The sequence below is a fragment of the Cornus florida genome, unplaced genomic scaffold, assembly GCF_030987335.1.
Source record: "Cornus florida cultivar Cherokee Brave unplaced genomic scaffold, ASM3098733v1 CherokeeBrave_3.0.0_Hap2_Chr08, whole genome shotgun sequence".
Lineage (NCBI taxonomy): Eukaryota > Viridiplantae > Streptophyta > Magnoliopsida > Cornales > Cornaceae > Cornus > Cornus florida.
Genome location: NW_026775578.1, coordinates 84,636,416 through 84,656,357, shown reverse-complemented (window position 1 = coordinate 84,656,357; position 19,942 = coordinate 84,636,416). Strand labels below are relative to the sequence as shown.

The 19,942-nt window shown below is 39.0% G+C and overlaps 1 protein-coding gene across 2 annotated transcripts in view; it reads right to left on the bottom strand.

Annotated features, from left to right (window-relative positions):
* Nucleotides 1–3,294: 3,294 nt before the first annotated feature.
* LOC132268239 (NAD(H) kinase 1) overlaps nucleotides 3,295–19,942 on the bottom strand; it is an 88,289-nt gene continuing 71,641 nt past the window's right edge. For both annotated transcript variants that reach the window (XM_059769057.1, XM_059769058.1), the window contains one exon: nucleotides 3,295–3,997. In XM_059769057.1, coding sequence (XP_059625040.1) covers nucleotides 3,689–3,997 — 309 coding nt within the window. In that variant the 3' untranslated portion in view covers nucleotides 3,295–3,688. The remainder of the gene's footprint in view (nucleotides 3,998–19,942) is intronic.

The window sequence follows — 19,942 nt, the reverse complement described above, 5'->3', positions numbered from 1 at the left end:
GCTGCAGAACGTTCCTTTCGTCCTGAAGAGAGTCCGTCTCCTTTTTTAGAGAGTCCCTCTCCTTTTAAACTTTGTTGAGCTGAACCATCAGCCCGGTATTCTGAGCACCTAAAGCATCGTTCTCCTTGTTTGCTGCACCAAGGTTGTCAGAGAGCATGCGAACCTTGGCATTTACCAGTTCAACCTGTTTCTGCATGGCCATCATCCCATATAGGGTCTGTAGAGATATACATGATAACTGATTAAGCCGAGCAGATGGTCAGAAGAAATCAAATGTAAAGACTATGTAAAGATTTATTGATTGAGGGATAGAAGTTACCTCCATGGCAGATAAGGGGAACCGGATGAACACTTCCTTCTGAGACAGACCCTTGGCTACCTCAATATCCTTAGGAGTCCACATACTCCTGTAGTATGCCATAGCGGTCTGACCGTCCTTGAACATGGTCTCGTCCGACTTTACAGACGATCCGTCTGTTCGAATGAAGTGAGGGTTCCATAATGCCGTTCCAGAGGCAGAGGCATGCCCAGAGGGGGTAGGAGGCCTAGTTAGAGGGCGCACGGATACACTCGGCCCAGAAGGCCTAACCCTCTGTGATAGAGGAACGTCGTCAAGGTTGAGAGCACTATCAGGCTGATGCCGTTTTCCTCTCGTCTTTTCCCATGCGATAACAATAGCAGTGCTGGGAAGGTTGCTGACAGAAGGGGTCACGTTCGGATTAACAGTCGTAGTGCTGGAGATCGAGTCGGTAGCCGTCATGTTCGGATCGGTGGAAGGAGTGATATCAGAAATAGTGGCAGAAGAAGATACTGAAACTGGAGAAGAAGTTGCTGCAAGGGCAACAACGGTCCTGGGGGCAGCTTTCTTCCTATCGAATGAAGTGATCTGGAGCTGACTCATTGTCTTGCCAAGGGCTGAGAGAGCAAGAAGGTTGTCTGAGGTAAGGAGATCTGAGCAAGAGGGAATGTTAGTCAGAACGTACTTCTTCAAATAGTTATCCCTATCCCTGCAAACACCGTAACTCAAATCATCACAAGGAATGCCTAAAGAACGGCATAAGAAAGTACAAAAGCGAGGAACGCAAATCTCGCAAGGACAATCACTCTTATGGGTTTTGTATTTTTTATATGAAGAGACAGAGCACTCTCCAAAAGCGCTCGGGATAGGGAAGTCTTCTGCAGCTGGAGAAAACCAGGCTTCCCTAATCCCAATTATATTTTTCCTCCAACCCTTCTCAGATTTGATTTTATCTTTGCAGATGGACCTCTTCTCAATTGGGTCGAAGTGGTAAAACGGTTCATCAGTTCGGATTTTGCTAACCTTGTAACAAAGGAGAAGATCTACGAGGTCCAGATCTAGACCTTTGTCACGGTTCAGAAGTAACATGACAGATAAAACTCTAAGGAAATTTGGGTTTACTTGCAAAGGGGAAAGTTTCAGCTTATTAAAAACATAGTTAAAGAAGGGATGCAGAGGGAACCTAATGAGGTTAAGATGAAGGTGGGAAAATAGAACCTCGCCGGGAAGAAGGCCAGCACCAATTCTAATATCCACCTTTTTAGGGCAATTTCTAATTTGTATATCGTCAGGAAGTTGAAGTCTCATGCGAAGAACATCTAGATCTATAGTCATGGTGAGAATGAATGAAGATTTTAAGGGAGAAAAAGAGGTCTTCTGAAAGAGAAAGACAAACAGAACTAACCTCAGAGAGTGAAAACGTCAAAGAGTACGGCAAGGTCGCTGGAAAAATGAGCTTTTGTAGGAAATCGCCGGAGAAGATTTGATTCGGAAGAGACGGTAAAGAAGATTGACGTAGCATCCCTGAGGCTTATAAAGACAAGGTGGGCCCGAAGACCAACGATTCGAGAAACCGAGGAGTTTTTTTTTTTAATCTCGGAGCATCGGTTCCCGAATCCAACCGTCCATTTTCCGAAGAGATTTTCTCAAGCCGATAAGTCATGATTAGCAGCCTCTAATAATTACCCCTTAATTAATTAGGGAGTAATTATGGGAGCAGTTGAGGACACCAGAAGGAGCGTGGGCCAGATATGATCGGCGGACATGGCATCGGGTCAAACAATTGAGTTCAGCCCATACAAAAGCACCGCAGAATGAGCCGAGCCCGGAGGATCCATCGAAGAAGGCCAAGCCCATTGGAAAGAAGGCCCAAAACTGATAGTCCAACAGAACTTGTAATTGCCTATAAAAAGGCAGTAAAAAGAGTGAAAGGAGGAGGATTTTATTTTTTAATGAGAAATGTGATGAGATTCTGTCCAAATACGGAGAGAAAATTCTTTGCATCTTCAGGTGAGGAGGGAAGAAAATGGCCACTGCTCGTGGTGAAGCCATTCCTTAAGGTTTTTGTAGCTAATCCTGTTACTGAACCAGTAGTAGCAGCAGCTCTGGGAGGGATTCAGCTAAGAAGATGGTAGTCGGTCCGCCTGATAGAAAGTGTAAATTGATGATCACATTCACACATACGAATTTTATTTCACTGTTTGAAATTGATATGCAAAAATGGGTTACTGTTGAATTATTTTTCTTCGATGTAATCCCATTCACAATTTTAATGCGAATTTCTTTGCATTGATGAACATATAGATCAGCAAAACAGAACACCAAAATTTGGTCCTACCAATTGTAATGAGACACTAATTCATTTGACGACTCTACTTACTATGTGATATAACAAGCAATTGTAGGCTTACATTTGTAATGTGGAGTATAAATGTGTCTATGATAAATTTGAATGACTAAATTGCAAAAATAAATGAGAGTTCCAGTGCTTTTGCTTGTATGGACCACATCGGAAGCAATGGATGCTTGGCCGGAAATAATGAACTGCGGCAACAGAATAATGTTTGACCGGATGTGATTTCCGATGGCGATGTTGGTCTTTGCAATGTCAATATTCCTTTCTTTCCTTCTTTTTTTTTGTTTTTTTTGTTTTTTTAACCAATTTTTTTATGAAAAGAAGCTTATTGTAACAGGTCAGATGTTTCACAGCTCAACCCAAAAGTTAAACTATTAGGTGTGACTAATACTAAACTCATTTATACCCATTTCACTTCCAATCCGGATTCAATGTTAGACAAGACTCTCCTTGTAACACTTATCCTCCCAAGAAAGAAGAGAGGTATATATATACTGCTATAGTAGTGGAAATTGGTTGGTTTGAGCTGAGTAGTGGAAATTGGTTTTTTTAACCAAATAACCACTTACCACTACTATAGCAGACCAGATTGATAAAGCCTTCATTAAAATAATTTACAAAAAGGTGTTAGCATAGGCAATTTAAAAAAGAAAAAAAGAGAACTTCAACAGTTGGTTAGGTCCCAATACTATCAAGGATGGTGAAGTACACTCCACAGAAATACAGAGCACCATTAGAGGGGCAACAATATAAACAGTACAGAGGGATATGATTCTTCATTCCGTAGATAATTTTCGGATTGTTATGTATGGATTCTCTAAAACACGAAAGCAACATTAAACTCCTGACACATTTTCTATTGCAGGACTGCTTGATACATTTTGGTAACCTGTCTCTGCTTAAAAGGGAAAGAAATTAATTTTATTTACCTTTCACTGAAGGTGACGCATGGTAGTAGCTCTCAAATGTTCAATAGAGAGACGATTCCAAATAGAATTTCATTTCTTTTACCAAAAAAAGAACAAAGAGAAATATTATGGATCCCGAGGACCATCGAATGACTGGGTTTTCCTCAAATTCCAATGGAGCCCATCATGGATGCTGCGCAAGAAGTCACTGGTGGAATCAATTTGACATGCAGTTGGCACAGGCCAAGGGGCCATGCTGCACACAAGCGCATCCCCGGGTGCCAACTGTTTTCTGCCTTTTCCATCAAATGATACCCATGCATGGCCTCTGCTATTGAAAGGTATTTGCACTCTAAGTGTTACATGCTCAGGTAATATCAGAGGCCGGAAGGATAAGGAATGTGGGCAGATTGGTGTAAATAGGATAGCAGGAACCTGCAATTTGATGAAATTATTAGAATATGAGACTTTTACTGAGAAGAATCAAGAAAAAGTCATAGAGATGAGTTCTAGGTGCATTGATGAAACAAAACAAAATAATATTGTTATGAATCTGCAGTACGTGGTTGCTAATTAAAGAAAATTTGGGTGCCATTGCTTCACTTTTTAAAAATATGACATCCAATTCCCTCCAGAATAAATTCAAGGGTATCTTTTACACAATTTTCATAGACTTGGTTGAAAAAAAAAAAAAACCCTAAATGAAATCTTTTCAATTGAAAAATATACCCTTTAGACAACCCTTTACTAAAAATAAAAATAAAAAAACACAAGAAAAAAATTGAAAAACAAAAACAGAAGATTCATGCTTATACATGGTTAACCTTTCTCATTTCATTCTGTCTACTTCAGTCAATATCCTTTGTCAAAAAAATCCTAGGCCATGGTGACTCTCCTCTCAAGGCTTCACATATATTCAATTCTCATATTCCAATTGTGCTTGAACCTTGAATTTTAATCATTTTGTTGTCCACATGTATTGTCAAAGTTGAACCATATTGATGCAGGGCAGTAGCGATAAGCTGCTGTCCGGCAACTGTAGCAGTGCAAAACCAAGAAGGAAAAGGATTTCCAAGAATAAAAAAGCAGAAAAATAGAGATAAAGCGACATAATCGAAGTTGGAACGTGGATAGGTGAGTTCTAGGGCAAAGAGACCCTGAGAAACTCTAAATCTGATTTTCTGGAATAAAAACTACATACAAAGTCTCTTAATAGACTATTTATACTAGGGATATAGCAGCCCTAGCATCCTAGTCCTTGATTACTTCAATAGCTAATAAATCCTAGCCCTTCAAAATACTTACAAACTCACATGACTATTTTAAAAGACAAGGACTATAACTATCATTTACCAAATAACATAAAACATAAAAATCAAATAAGACAGAAAATAAGCACCTAACTACAACCCTAAGATAAATAAAACCCAAGCTGTAGCTGGCTAGCGGGCCCAATTAGTCTTGGAGAGCCTTGTAGATGATCCTGGATCACATATCAATCCATGCTAGAGGATATTAGTGGTTGTTGCATGACAATATCATATTCCGCCATAGGTCTCTTGTTGCGAACTCTCAACTTCTCAAAATAGTGAAATTTTTTAAATTTGTAGACTTTTATCCACCTCAATACCCACACCTTAACCACAATTCTCATTGACATTTTTCTTACTTGCATTCTATTTATTTATTTTTTCAAATCAAACAATACTCATAAAGCTAAAAAAATAAAAGAATACACTATTTGTGGCGCGAGAGGAAAAGGAGATCTTTTGAGGAAGAGGAATATCCTATTTGGCCTCTTAAATACAATATTCTATCTTCTTTACTTTTTTGGGTCAATGAGCGGGATTGTAATTCTATGGACCATCTTTTGGATTTTGTGGATATCTTGAAGTTATAGTGTCGTTGTGGATGACTTCTGTTTTCTTTGGGAGCGCTCCCCTTTTGGGTGCCTTTAATGAAATCTTACTTATTAAAAAAAAAAAAAAAAAAAAAGAATAACTACTAAAGAAGAGTTTTGAGCATGTCAGGCACATGTCAACACAGACAAATGCTTGCGACCATAGATTTATTGACTTCCTTGGAGGATGAGATAAATTAAATCCCTTGTCCAGGGAATGGGAGGCCTGATTTTGTACCAAAATGGGGAGGCATTCCTATGGAGTGTTTTACTCGAGGGACTTTAGGTTGTCATTTTCGGAGGGTAGTATCTTCTCACTGCATTGGTTCTCTTTCCTTTCCATTCTTCTTCTCTGTTGTTTTTTTTTCTTCCTCTCCTTTTCAATTACATGGGATTTCCCATTCTTATAAACTTTGTATATTCTTGGTTTTTTTTCTGAAAAATTTGAGGTGCTTCAATTGAAAAAAAAGGCGTTAGCAAGCTAAACTGGTAAGGGTTATGTAGTTTTGTTTATTTTTATTATTATTTTTTTTTCACATGCTCGTTCGAGTCCTCGAATGGCCTTTAAACCAGTCTACATCTCCATCTCCACTAGCATGGGCTAAAAAGAAAAAGGGGGGAAAATAGAAGGCGGAAAGAAAAAAGAGAAAACTTAACAACCCAATACTTGCCATCCATCTCTAACTAAATCTATTTTGTTATTGTTAGAATATATTGTATAGGATTACCATATATATAGTTACCATAAACTGTCGTGGCAGGTAACGCACTACCGCTGGCACCACTGTTGATGTGTCCTGAAGGCTGATTGGGCGGCCAAATAAGGCTTTTACTGATTATGGAGGACTTGAGACTGAAGGTTGGGATGTGGAAGCATAAGTTTGAAGGTTGATCACCGCCGAGGATGGGGATGATGGTGCCATCCCCGGCGGTGACTACGATATACTGGTAGATTATTTACCAGAGATCAAAAAGGCTCTGATACCATGTTAAATATAAAGAGAAAATATTGATGTGTGAGATCTCATAAAGGTCCTATATACAAGAAAAGGTTTGGAGGTAGGTGGGTGATGAACAAGTAACCTATATATACTAATATGGTAGGTGTACTCATATATGGTAATTTATAATATGTAAGAAACATAAAAGGTAGGTAAATGGGTAAACTTATAATCTAACAGTCCCCCTCAAACTCAAGGGGAGTATGAACCCAACTTGAGATTAAACGCGTCAATCCACTCGGGTAAGAGCTGCACCTGCACATCTTAATGATTTCCATTACTATCATGCCCTTGCAACTTTACATGAACCTCATGCTTTTCGTAAGGCCTCTTCTAACTCTTTGTAGCAGCAAGCAATGAAAAAGGAGTTCAATGCACTAACCAAAACTCATACATGGGATCTGGTTAATTTGCCTCCTGGAAATTCTGCAGTAGGATGTAAATGGGTATACAAGATCAAGACTCATTCAGATGGGTTTGATGAGCGCTACAAGGCCCGACTTGTGGCCAGAGGATTCACACAGGAGTATGGCATTGATTTTGAGGAGACTTGCTCTAGTTGCACGCCTTCGCTCTGTTCGCACTCTTATTGTTATGGTCGCTTCCCGTCATTGGAGACTTTTTCAGATGGATGTTAAGAATGCATTTCTCAATGGAGATTTACTTGAGGAAGTTTACATGCAGCCTCCTCCAGGTTATCATCACCCTCCTAATAAGGTATGTCGACTCTGAAGGACTCTGTATGGCCTTAAAAAGGCACCTCGAGCTTAGTTTGTTAAATTCAGACAGACTATCTCTCGTAAACTTCCTCGAGTAAAAAGATTAATGGTAATGCCTACCAGCTGAAGTTACCAAGTCATATTCGCACATCAGATATTTTTAATGTCAAGCATTTGGTTCCTTACAAGAGCCATTCTGATGAGGATTCCGACAACTCAAGGGTGAGTTCATTCCAACACGGGGGGACTGATGTAGATGTGGACCCAGCATAAAGTTTCCTAAAACATAGGGAACAACCAAAAAAGGAAAGAAGTGGAGGGAAGACAAGGAGAAAAAGGAAATTATTGAAAGTTTTGGTTTGTTTCTAATTTTTTCAGCAGCTTTAAATTTTCAGCAACTTTCTCAGCTTTCTTTATTTTTCAGCAACTTTCCTATTTTGATTTTGACTTATGTTGGAGAATATTATTATAGAAACCCTTAATTTACTCCTTGACAGAATATTGTTAAGAGAATATCATAGGAGAGATTGTAGCCTATGAAAGAATACGGGATTGATTTTAAGAATCCTCCACCATATTTATCACTTGTATCCTTTCACCTATAAATAGAGGCAAAGATCAAGAGACCATATAATAAAGGTAATGTAGCCCTTTGGGCTTTTTGTGTCTTTCCTTGTGTTCTTCATGTTTAATTTCTCTCTTCAACTTTTATATCTTTCAACATGGTATCACAACAAGTTTATCATACGATTCATACCCTACTCTATCCTTTACTCGTCTCGGATCTACGAATCAACTCGTCTCAGATCTGCTCATCTCATACTCTCCACAATTTCATATTTAGTTTCAAGTTGGACACTTGAGAAAATCTTCGTGCTCCAACTTGAGGGAGGGGGGGTTGGAGAATATTATTATAGAAATCCTTAATTTACTCCTTGACAAATTATTGTTGTGAGAATATCATAGGGGTGATTTTAGCCTATGAAAGAATACGGGATCGATTGGAGTAATATATGGGATTGACTTTAAGAATCCTCCACCATATTTATCACTTGTATCCTTTCACCTATAAATGGAGGCAAAGATCAAGAGAGAATATAATAACGGTGATGTAACCCTTTGGGCTTTGTGTGTCTTTCCTTGTGTTTTTCATGTTTAATTTCTTTCTTCAACTTTTATATCTTTCAACAACTTATATATGGTAATTAGCTAGTCTTAGGTTTATATAAAGCTTTGTAATTTCTAGGGTTGGATCAGTTTTTGGAGTTGTAGAGAATTATTTTACAGCAAATAACTTTTTCTGTTCAATTCTCCTTTCGCTTTAGTTCTTTATTTTGTTTCATTATTGCTGTGAAGACCATTTAATCGTATCCTCTTGGTAAGGCGGCATCATTTAAGGATTGGGAGATTGGGGAGGCCATTCGCTTTTTGGAGTTGTTGTATCGCCAGGAGATTGTGGACGGAGTTCCTGATTCTGCTGTGTGGATTCCTTCTTCCCAGGGTCGCTTTAAGGTTCGGTCCTTTGTTAGGTGTCTTATGGAGGTCCAGCGGATGCGTTCCAGAAGGCTATTTGGCATTCTAAGACTCCTCTCAAGGTGGCCTTCTTTGCTTGGACATTGGTATTGGGGAAGATTGTGACTCAAGATAATCTAAGGAGGAGACAGGTTGTGGTCAATTGTTGTTGCATGTGTTTGAGAAATGAGGAAACAATTGACCATCTTCTTTCGCATTGCCCATGGGACTGTTGGGTTATGATGCTGACTTTGTTCGGGGTCCAGTAGGTTATGCCCAGGTCTTGCAGAGGTTTGGTTGAGGATTGGAGAGATCATATGGTGCAGGCCCAAACTCGTGACTTCTGGAGGGTCACGCCTTTATGCGTTTGGTGGTGCTTATGGCTTCAAAGAAATAGGCGATATTTTGAAGGAAAGGAGACCCCTATTGGCACGTTGAAGTTCACCATTATTAGTACTCTTTTTTGTTGAGTTGTTGGAAGAAATTGTAAATTTATGGATGAGATTGTTGATTTTTTGGACCCTTTTGAAAGTTTATTGCCCTATTGGGTCTTGTGTTGTTTCTGAGGGATGCGTTCCTGTAAAGACCCACTCTACCACATGGTATGATATTGTAATGACAATGAAAATGTGGGTATACTTATCTCAGATAAGGAGGATGACGTTGTTACTAAACCTATTTGTTCTATTTACCTTGTTTCCAGTCCATCAAAGGAGGAGGGACTTAAAGTTGGGGAGCAGTCTGGAACTAATCAAAATATGTCCAAAAAACAGAATAAGAAGAAGAATAAGAAGGTTGAGATTGACACAGAAAATATTAGACTCACTAGAGGATGGTGGCTGGTAATCCACCAGACCTTTTAAACAAATGATAGGTCTTTGGAATGTAAGGGGGCTCAACAGGATCAAATGCAGGTGGAAGTTAAAAATGGTTGAGCAAATTCCCCTTATCTTTGGTTGGTTTGGTTGAAACTAGAGTTCAGGAGTCTAGGTTCCAAGCTATTTCTCAGAAAATCAGACATGATTGGAGATGGATAAACAACTACAGTGCTCATCATGGGGGGAGGCTATGGTGTGGTTGGGATCCTCTAGTGTCTGATGTCCAGACTCATGATATTAGGGCTCAAGTTATACTGCTGGAAGTTACAATTCGAGCTAGAGGAGTGAAGTTTTTTTTTATGGCTATTGTGTATGCTGCTAATACAGTGGTTAAAAGAAGACAGTTGTGGAGAGATCTGTTAAATTTTTATCAGATTGTTAATGGGGCTTGGATTTTAATTGGAGATTGGAATATTGTGAGGTATAATCATGAAAAGAAGGGGGGGAAAGATCATCCTCCTGGGGTTCTCAGAGAATTTAACCATTTGATTGATGTTCTAGGTATTACTGATATAACAGTTTTGAATGGAAGTCACACTTGGTGCAATAATCAGTTTGGTAGGCAAAGGATTTATGGCCAATTGGATAGAGCTCTTATGAATGATGCTTGGCATAACTCCTTTCCTGCATCTCAAGTATTGTTAACCCCTCATTTAATTTCTGATCACTGGGGATTGTGCATGCAATGTCAAGATAAAATTGCTTCAGGCCCTAAACCATTCAGATTTCTTCAAGTGTGGAATACTCAACCTGTGTTACTCAAGTGGTGGAAGAGGCTTGGAAGAGGAAAGTTAAAGGAGATCCAATTCAGATTTTGTGGCAGAAATTGAATATCACAAAGGCTGCTGTTAAAAATTGGAATACAATGAAGTTTGGTTCTGTGTTTGAGGGTGTTTGCAAAGCTAGAAGTAATCTTGAGGCCTGCCAAATGGAAGTACAGCAAAATCGAATAGATGTTGATAGTATCCAAAAGGAATTCAATGCTAGGATGGAATTTGAATCTGCTTTAACCAATGAGGCTGTGATCCTTACTCAGAAGGCTAGAATTAGATGGGTTAAAGACCTTGACAGAAATTCAAAGTTCTTTTACCAAAAGATCAAGCAACATAGAGCATGTAACAATATCAGAGTGTTGGAGGATGGGGATGGAGCAATCACTCATGATTCAAATATTATTCAGGAGAGGTTGATTGACTATTTTAGGGAGCTGTTTACAGAACCTGATTGTGCTGATATCCATGTATCAGAAAATTTTATTAGGAAGAAATTGTCAGTGGAAGATGCTGCTGCCCTTGAGGTTCCTATCACCAGGTTGGAGGTCAAGCAAATTGTGTTTGGCATGGGAGCTGATAGAGCCCCTGGACCTGATGGGTTTACATCTAGGTTTTATCAACAATACTGAAGATTTGTGGGTGATGATGTCACTGATGCTGTACTGCAATTTTTTTCAAAATCCAGCTTTGGGAAAAGGTATTAACAGCACCTTCATTACACTCATACCAAAGAAGAAAGAAGCTACTAAACTTGGGGAGTTCAGACCTATTTCTCTATGCAATGTTTTGTATAAGATTATCACTAAGATTCTTGGAAATTTGGTGGGACAAGAACAAAATGATTTCATTAAGGGAAGGAAAATCCAAGATAACATAATTTTGGCCCATGAATTGCTGAAAGGGTTTGGTCACAAGCATACCAAACCAACCATTGCATGGAAGGTGGACATCAAAAAGGCCTATGACTCAGTTAAATGGGACTTTTTGATCCAGTTGTTGAACAAGTTTGGTTTTGGTATTACATGGATTGGGTGGATTAAAGAATGTATCTCAACTATTTGGTTCTCTTTGCTGATAAATGGAAGTCCGGCAGGGTATTTCAAATCAAGTAGGGGGTTGAGACAAGGTTGCCCCTTATCTCCTCTTCTTTTTACCTTGGTTACACAATACTTATCAGGAATGTTTGCATTTGAAGTTAACAGAGGTAATTTAGTGATTTCTGAGGCCGCCAGAAAGGCTGAGGTTCCTGTTTCACATCAACTCTTTGCAGACGATTAGTTGATTGTAGTTAGAGCTAATTTGGGCAGTGTTGTAACTTTGAAGAGGCTTATGAAACAATTCGAATGTACCTCTGGTCTGGGGGTTAATAAAGATAAGTCTGAAGTTTATTTAACTAGGACAGTAAAGAGAAGCAAAAATGTACTTTCTATTCTGGGTTGCAAGCTGGGAAAACTTCCATTCAAGTACGTGGGACTTCCTATTTCTGACAAGGCTGTTAAGATTAGAGATTGCAAACCTCTTATTGAGAAAGTGATTGCATCTACCACTACTTGGGCAGGGCTTAATCTTTCATTGGCTGGGAAAGTGGAGTTGGTGAGTGCAGTGATCACTCCTCTGGTGCACTATTGGATTTCTGTTTTTTCTCTGCCTGCCACAGTGATCAATACCATAGAAAGAAGGATGAGAAACTTCATTTGGGGGCATGAGGATAATGTGAGAAAGCTACATGGTTTAGGGTGGAAGAGAATTACTGCTCCTAAAGCTGAAGGAGGATTTGGTATTAGAAGATTAATGGACATTGACAAGGCTGCAAAGTGTTCTCTTGCCTGGGATTTCCTGATTTCAAAAGACAGGTTATGGGTGACTTGGTTTAGAAATTGTTATGCTAGAAACATAGCTTATTGGCAGGCTATGGTTCGTGATATTTATTCATCTACCTGGAAGAACATTGTTGTAGTAAGGGAGGTGATGTTGTTCGGATGCAGTTACAGAATTGGAGATGGCTCTTCCATAAAGCTGTTCTTAGATCCTTGGTGTGAAGGCTTTTTGTCCCAGAGATTTAGTTATAGGATGTTGAGTGTCTTGAATCCTGTGAAGGACACAGCCCTAAGTTATTTAATTTCTACTAACGCTTGGGATGTGGATAAATTTACTGCTAATCTGCAGGAGATGCTTCAGTTTTGCAAACAGTATAGTATTTTTGGAGGTTCAGATAAAGTGTTGTGGCAGAGGGCTGAGTTTACTTTCAGAGCTGCATGGGAGGTTTTTAGGGTTCCTAATCCAGAAGTTAATTGGTTTGTTTTGTGTTGGAATGGGGGAAGACCTCGTTGGTCAGTGCATGCAGTGTTAACACTTCAGGAAGGGATTTTAACACAAACAAATCTTCAAAGAAGGGGAGTTCAGTTAGCTTCTAGATGTGCCTTATGTTTGGTTAATGTAGAGAGCACTGAGCATATGTTCTGTCAGTGTGAATTTACAAAGCTGGTTTGGTATGGTTTGGGGGAGATTCTGAATTGGGATATTACAGGTTGGTTATCACTTGAGGGATTCAAGATAGTTTTGGTGCAGCAAGTGAAGATAAATTCTTTCAGGAACAAGTTGCTTCGAATGGTGTTTTCTGCCACTCTTTATTTCATTTCGAATGAAAGGAATTGTAGGTTACATGATGAGGGTTCTAGAAATCATATGGTTTTGGTTAAATGTATTATTTGGGATGTTATGGATGTCTTGGGGGTATGCCTCCAGGATATCATAGGATCTTGACTTCTTTTGGTTTCTAAGGTTTGTTTTGGTGCATCTCTTTGTTTGTGGGATATTGTGAGGGTTCTCCTCGTGTGTAATTGTACTTTTACTTGATAAATTTATATAATTTCTGTCATTTAGGGAAAAAAAAATGATATTGTCTGCTTTGGGCCCAAGCCCACACGGTTTTGCTCTTGAGTTTTACCCTAAAAGGCCTCATACCAATTGGAGATAACACCACAATATATAAGCATTTCACCTTTCCCTTACCCGGGCGATGTGGGATTATGCACCCATAGCTCGCCTAGTATGGCAGTCTGCCAGTGCCTCGCACCCGCTCACAGCACACCCGCCTACAAGGTCGCTACAATCACCCCCCCTTTGGGCCTAACGTCCTCGTTGGTTACACTTCCGGTTAGGTCAGGCTCTGATACCATTTGTAACGACCTACTCCAACACATGGTATGATATCGTCCGCTTTGGACCCGAGCCCGCACTGTTTTGCTCTTGGATTTTACTCCAAAAGGCCTTATACCACCAATTAGAGATAACACCACCACATATAAGCACTTCACCTTTCCCTTACCCAGGCGATGTGAGATTGTGCACCCATAGCTTGCCCAGTGTGGTAGCCTGCCAGTGCCTCACACCCGCCCACGCCACACCCGCCCACAAGGTCACCACAGTTCCCCTTTTAAATGCTTTTTTATACATCTTTACTAATAAATAAATTAAAAAAAAAAAGTAGTGTATGGGGAAAATGTGCTTTGTCATGTATGAACATTGAATTGTTGTTGATTCAAAAAGTAACAATGATTTGCCATCTAATTTTTTCATTAGAAGTGATTTTTAACAAGTAGCCAAAATACTGATCTTTAAGAAACCAATATAACTGAAGCGTTACGCAAAAAGATTTCTCAAGAGTTTAATTTACACGTTATATTATAATAGTGGGGTCGTTCAACCAACACTCCATATCACCAGAGTCAAAACCAGGCCTTTAATAGCTGAAGTTAACATATAAATAATCTTAGATAATTATTTTTGTTTAAGAATCCATCTCTGTTCTTTGGATTTTAAATTAAAAACTTTGTTAACTAATATTAGGCTTTTATTATCATTATATCACTAATTACAATTACTGACATATTGTTAGTTGAGATATGATAGCAGATAGCCTAGCATCATGGAATGTGATTTACCATAAGAGATTTTGTTGTACAGTATTGTATGAGTTGTCACATGTGTACAGTTAGTATTGTATGAGTTGTCACCTACCCCTTATTACCATAAATAAAATTATCATGTATATGGTTTACTTATTCTCCACTCACCTACTCTCGTAGCTCCTCATAAATAAACATCATTGTATTATTGTATTACTTACTCAATAACATATACGCTTTCATATATTCTCTCTCTCTCTCTCTCTCTCTCTCTCTCTCTTTCAACATAGTATCAGAGTGGAAATCGATCCCTCTTTAACTTTTTTTTTTTTAGTCTTATTCAGACTCCGATCTTGATTCCATCTCGGCTTTCTCTTAATCTCTTCTCGGCGATCTCTACTCGGCGATCTCAGTTCTCGTCTCAGTAATCTCTCTCGGATCCCTCCTCGGCTCTCTCCCTGATAATTTCTCTCGGGTTCATCTCGGCTAGATCTTGGTTTTCTTATCTCGGCTCCCTCTCGCTACTATATCTCATTTGTTCAGCAACTCTTGTGATGGATACTAAGGAATCCCATCCTCTTGGGTCAATCACCAGCACCAAACTGGTAAAGCGTGAGCGTGCAAATCAGCCCTCCTCCTCCGTTACTATCGTTACTTCAGGTAATACGTGTCTCCATGCTTCATCTTCTACACCCTAAATCATTGATTTAGGGGCATCCGATCACATGACAGGTAACCCATCTCTTCTTTCTGATATTTCTCATGTGTTTTCACTATCGGTTGTTACTATAGCGAATGGTGCAAAATAATCTATTCATGGAATTGGTACCTTCGCACTTCGGGTCTCATTTTTTCATCAGTTTTATATATCCCTCAATTTTCATTCAATTTATTATTAGTTCGCAAAATCATATCAGATTTAAATTTTTCTCCTTCCTGTTGTGTCTTTCAGCATCTCAAGACGAAGAAAACGATTGGTGGGGGGTTTCAGAAGGATGGTCTTTACTATTTCCAGCCAACTACTGCTCCGACAGCTTTACATTCCACCTCCTCTTCAGCTTACTAGTGGCATTGCCGCCTTGGACATCCCTCTTCAAATAGTCTTCAAGCCTTGGTCCCTTCTTTAGTTGATTTTTCTAAGTTTAATTGTACTACTTGCGAACTTAGTAAACATCGTCGGGCTACTTTTAAGTCTCGTTTTGATAATAAAAGTTTAAAACCTTTTAAGTTAGTACATTCGGATGTTTGGGGACCAACTCGTACTACTAGTTTATTTGGTGCTCGTTATTTTGTGTCATTTATTAATGATTATTCACGTTTAACTTAGGTTTATATTTTTAAAGATAGATCTCAAGTATTCTCTGTTTTTCAATCCTTTTATGCTTAAATTCAAAATCAGTTTGATGCAAAATTACTTGTTCATAGAACTGGCAATGCCCTTGAATATAAACTTAATGTTTTTCAAAAGTTTCTTGAGCCGAGGGGCATTATACATGAAACATCTTGTGTTGATACCCCACAACAAAATGGAGTTGCTGAACGGAAGAATGGCCCACTCCTAACTATCACTTGTGCCTTAATAATTCAAATGCAAGTTCCAAAACATTTTTGGGCAGATGCTGTTGTGGTTGCTGCTTATCTTTTAAATTGCATGCCTTTTAGGGTCCTTTAAGGAAAATTACCCTTCCAAATAATGTTTTTTTGACAAAAACCCTTTTTTCCATTCCTCCAAAGGTGTTTGGGTGTGTCTGTTTTGTTCATAATCTAAGCCCGGGACAAGACAAAACTTGATCCTCGTACTCACAAATGTATTTTCTTACGTTATTCTCACATTCAAAAGGGATATAAATGTTACAGTCCAACTCTTCGTAAACAATTTGTGTGTGTAGATGTAACTTTCTTTGAGGATGTTCCTTATTATTCTCAAAAAGGCAGTCGTCTGGAGGACTCTGTTCTTCAATAGATTATTCTTCCAACTCCAGTTTTTGATTCTGACATCCCACTTGCTCTTCGTGTCCATGCACGTTGCCGAAAAAGAGTAGTTAATCATGTTCCGAAGTAGTAAACCTAGCCTTGCCACTTCTTCAATGCCTGGAGATTCTTCCATCTCTCCGGACTTTGATAACCTATTGCTGTTCGAAAAGGTAAACGGTCCTGTCCCACTCACCCTATCTTTAATTTTGTATTGTATAATAACTTGTCCTCCTCCTTTCAAGCGTTTTCTTTGTCATTAAGTACTACAGGGAGGCATTTTCTCATCCACGGTGGAGGAAAGCTATGGAAGAAGAAATAAACGCTTTAAATTGAATCATACTTGGGACCCTGTTCCTAAGCCTGCTGATACTCAGGTTGTTGGTTGTCGTTAGGTTTTTACTGTGAAACAGAAGCCTGATGGTACTGTTAATCGTCTCAAAGCTTGATTTGTTGCTAAAGGCTACACTCAGACTTATGGCCTTGATTATACTAAGATATTCTCTCCTGTGGCCAAATTGAATTCGGTTCGTGTGATAATCTCTCTTGCAGCTAATCTAGACTGGCCACTTCATCAACTTGATGTTAAAATTGCCTTTTTGCATGGCGGCCTTACTGAGACAATTTATATAACTCAACCACCTGGGTTTGAGTATAACGGGGAGTGTGTGAGTCATCTCAAGAAGTCTATCTATGGCCTCAAACAGTCCCCTCGTGCATGGTTTGATAAGTTCATTAAAGCAGCGGTACTTTATTAGCACTGATGTAACTTTTTGTGACCACCCCATATTTTTCAAATACTGATTCACTTTTTGATATCACTCCTGAGTCGCCACTCCTTGAGGTTCCTCTTCCCTCGCTTTCTCTTCAACCTAGCTTTCCTCCAACAACTGCTCTGTTACAGGTCTACACTCGAAGACCAAAGCCACCAGCTGTCATGCCTCCCCAGTCATCTTTAGAGTCTTTGGATCCAACACCATCTGCTATGTTTGATTCCTTACCTATTGCACTTTATAAAGGTACTTGATCTTGTATCACTAATCATCCCATTGCCCATTATGTCTCTTATAATTCCTTATCGCCATACTTCTCATGTTTTTCATCTCGGTTGTCTATCACATTTGTTCCTAAGACTGTGCAGGCTGCTTTGTCTGATTTGGGCTAGAGGAAAGCAATGCAAGATGAAATGGATGCCTTGCATCAGAATGGCACGTGGGATCTTGTTCCATTACCTCAAGGTGCCAAACCTTTTGGTTATCAGTGGGTATATATACTGTGAAGTATCTTCCAGATGGTTCCATTAAGCGTTTAAAAGCACGTCTCGTTGCCAAAGGTTATACCCAAACTTATGGTGTTGACTATGATGAGACATTTGCCCCCAATGCTAAGATTTCTTCTGTTTGTGTTTTGATTTCTCTTGCTATTAATCGTAATTGCCCTCTGTTTCAGTTAGACGTTAAAAATGTTTTTTTGCATAGTGACTTAGCAGAAGAGGTTTATATGGAGCAACCACCTGGGTTTGTTGCTCAGGGGGAGTATCGTCACAGTGTTTGTCGCTTAAAGAAGGCCTTGTATGCGTTGAAAGTTGAAACAATCACCAAGGGTATGGTTTGGAAAATTCTCTCAGGCAGCATTAAAATATGGTCTCCGTTGGTGTCAAACAGATCATTCAGTATTTCATCAGCATATTGAGGCAGGTTTTATATTTTTGGTTGTATATGTGGATGACATTGTCATCACTGGTGATAACTTAGGGTATTGCTAAACTAAAACAATTCTTGCAACAATGTTTTCATACTAAGGATTTGGGCACACTCAGATATTTTTTGGGAATTGAAGTTGCTCGATCTAAGCGAGGAACAAGCTTGTCTCAGAGGAAATACATGATAGACTTACTCGAGGAAACAAGTTTGTTAGGTGGTCGTCCCGTTGCTGTTCCTATAGATCCGAATCATAAACTTGTGCCTGATGAGGGAGATCCATTTGATGATCCGGGTAGGTACCGTCGACTAGTTGGTAAGTTAATTTAACTCACCATCACTCTACCTGATATCTCCTATGCAGTGAGTGTTGTGAGTCAATTCATGGCAGCCCCTAGGGTATCACACTGGCATGGTGTTCTTTGGATTATTCGATACCTCAAGCAAGCTCCGGGACTTGGATTGTCGTATAATCAAATGGGCATCTCAGGGTAGAAGGTTTTACAGATGCTGATTAGGCTAGCTCCCCTTCGGATAAGAGATCCACTACAAGGTACTGCACTTTCTTTAAAGGTAATCTAGTTACATGAAGGAGTAAAAAGCAGACAGTGGTAGCTCGGTCCAGTGCAGAAGCTGAGTACAGGGCGATGGCCCACACTTCTAGTGAGTTAACATGGTTATAACATTTTCTTGAAGAACTTGGCCTAATAGTAAAGACTCCTGTTTCGTTGTTTTGTGATAACCAAGCAGCTCTCCACATTGCATCCAATCCAGTATTTCATAAGAAAACCAAGCATATTGAAGTTGATTGTCATTTTATTCAAGATAAGATATTGAGTGGAGACATCTCTACACCATTTGTTAAATCTGAAGATCAACTTGCTGATATGTTTACAAAAGCTCTAAGTCATAGTCGGTTGAAGTTCATTTGTTCCAAGCTAGGATTATATGATATATATTCAACAGCTTGAGGGGAAGTGTTAGAATGTATAATGTATATGGGTTATTTAGGAATCTCTCTTATAAGGGGTATGTTGGTCATTTTGTTGTAATGTGAAATAGTTATATATATATATATAGCAGTGAGAGGTCGATTGTTCTCTCACAGAAAATACCCCAAAACCTTTATTACAAAGTGAACAAGATGAACCAGATCTAAGATAAGGTAAGCAAATTGTGAGAGCCGTCGTAACAATTTGATCATACAAATGACTCTGAGAGAGGTATAGACTCTTGTATTGATTGGTAATTGCTTTGGTTTATTCATTGGGGCCCGTAGGGTTTAATGATCGGTATTTTGGGTAATTATTAATTAGTAACATGGGAATATACTGCCAACATTTGCATCGGGTGCTATTGCATTTATTTTGACTTGATTAATTTGATCACGGAAAATTCAGGGGCCTCCGTATGTTTTTGATAAAATGGTTTATATATGTATATATGTTAATTAAATATATTATTTTATCAATTAAATGTTTAATGCGATGAAATAAGAAATAATCAAGGAGTAGAATTAAATGAATTAATAAAGTGTCGGATTGATGGTTTAGAATTATCCGATAGCTAATTAAGTATAGAGGGGTCATTATGCAAATTGAATTAGTGGATAATCACTTTCTAAATGGAGTGCAATTAATTCTATATAGTGGAGTTAGAATTAATTAATGGGCTAATTGAATTGGATCAAAGGGGTCCATTGGAGCCACGAGGATAGTGAGTCCAAAAGATCCTCTCTCCAAGCCCAAATGAATGAATCAAGCCCAAGAGATGGTACGTAGCAAGTGGGATGTAGAGATTGATATGAGCACTTTAAGTGCATGGAGAGATTGATATGAGCACCCCTAGGTGGTTGTAATGAGTGATAATGTCACTTCTAGTAATCCCTATTAAAAGAATGCTTGTAAAGGCATTCTCTAACCTCTTGCCCTTATATACATAGCCTCATATATGCAGTAAAATCTCTACCAAAGTTATAGGGATTACTTGCTCATCTCTTTGTTCCCACCAAGAAGCTT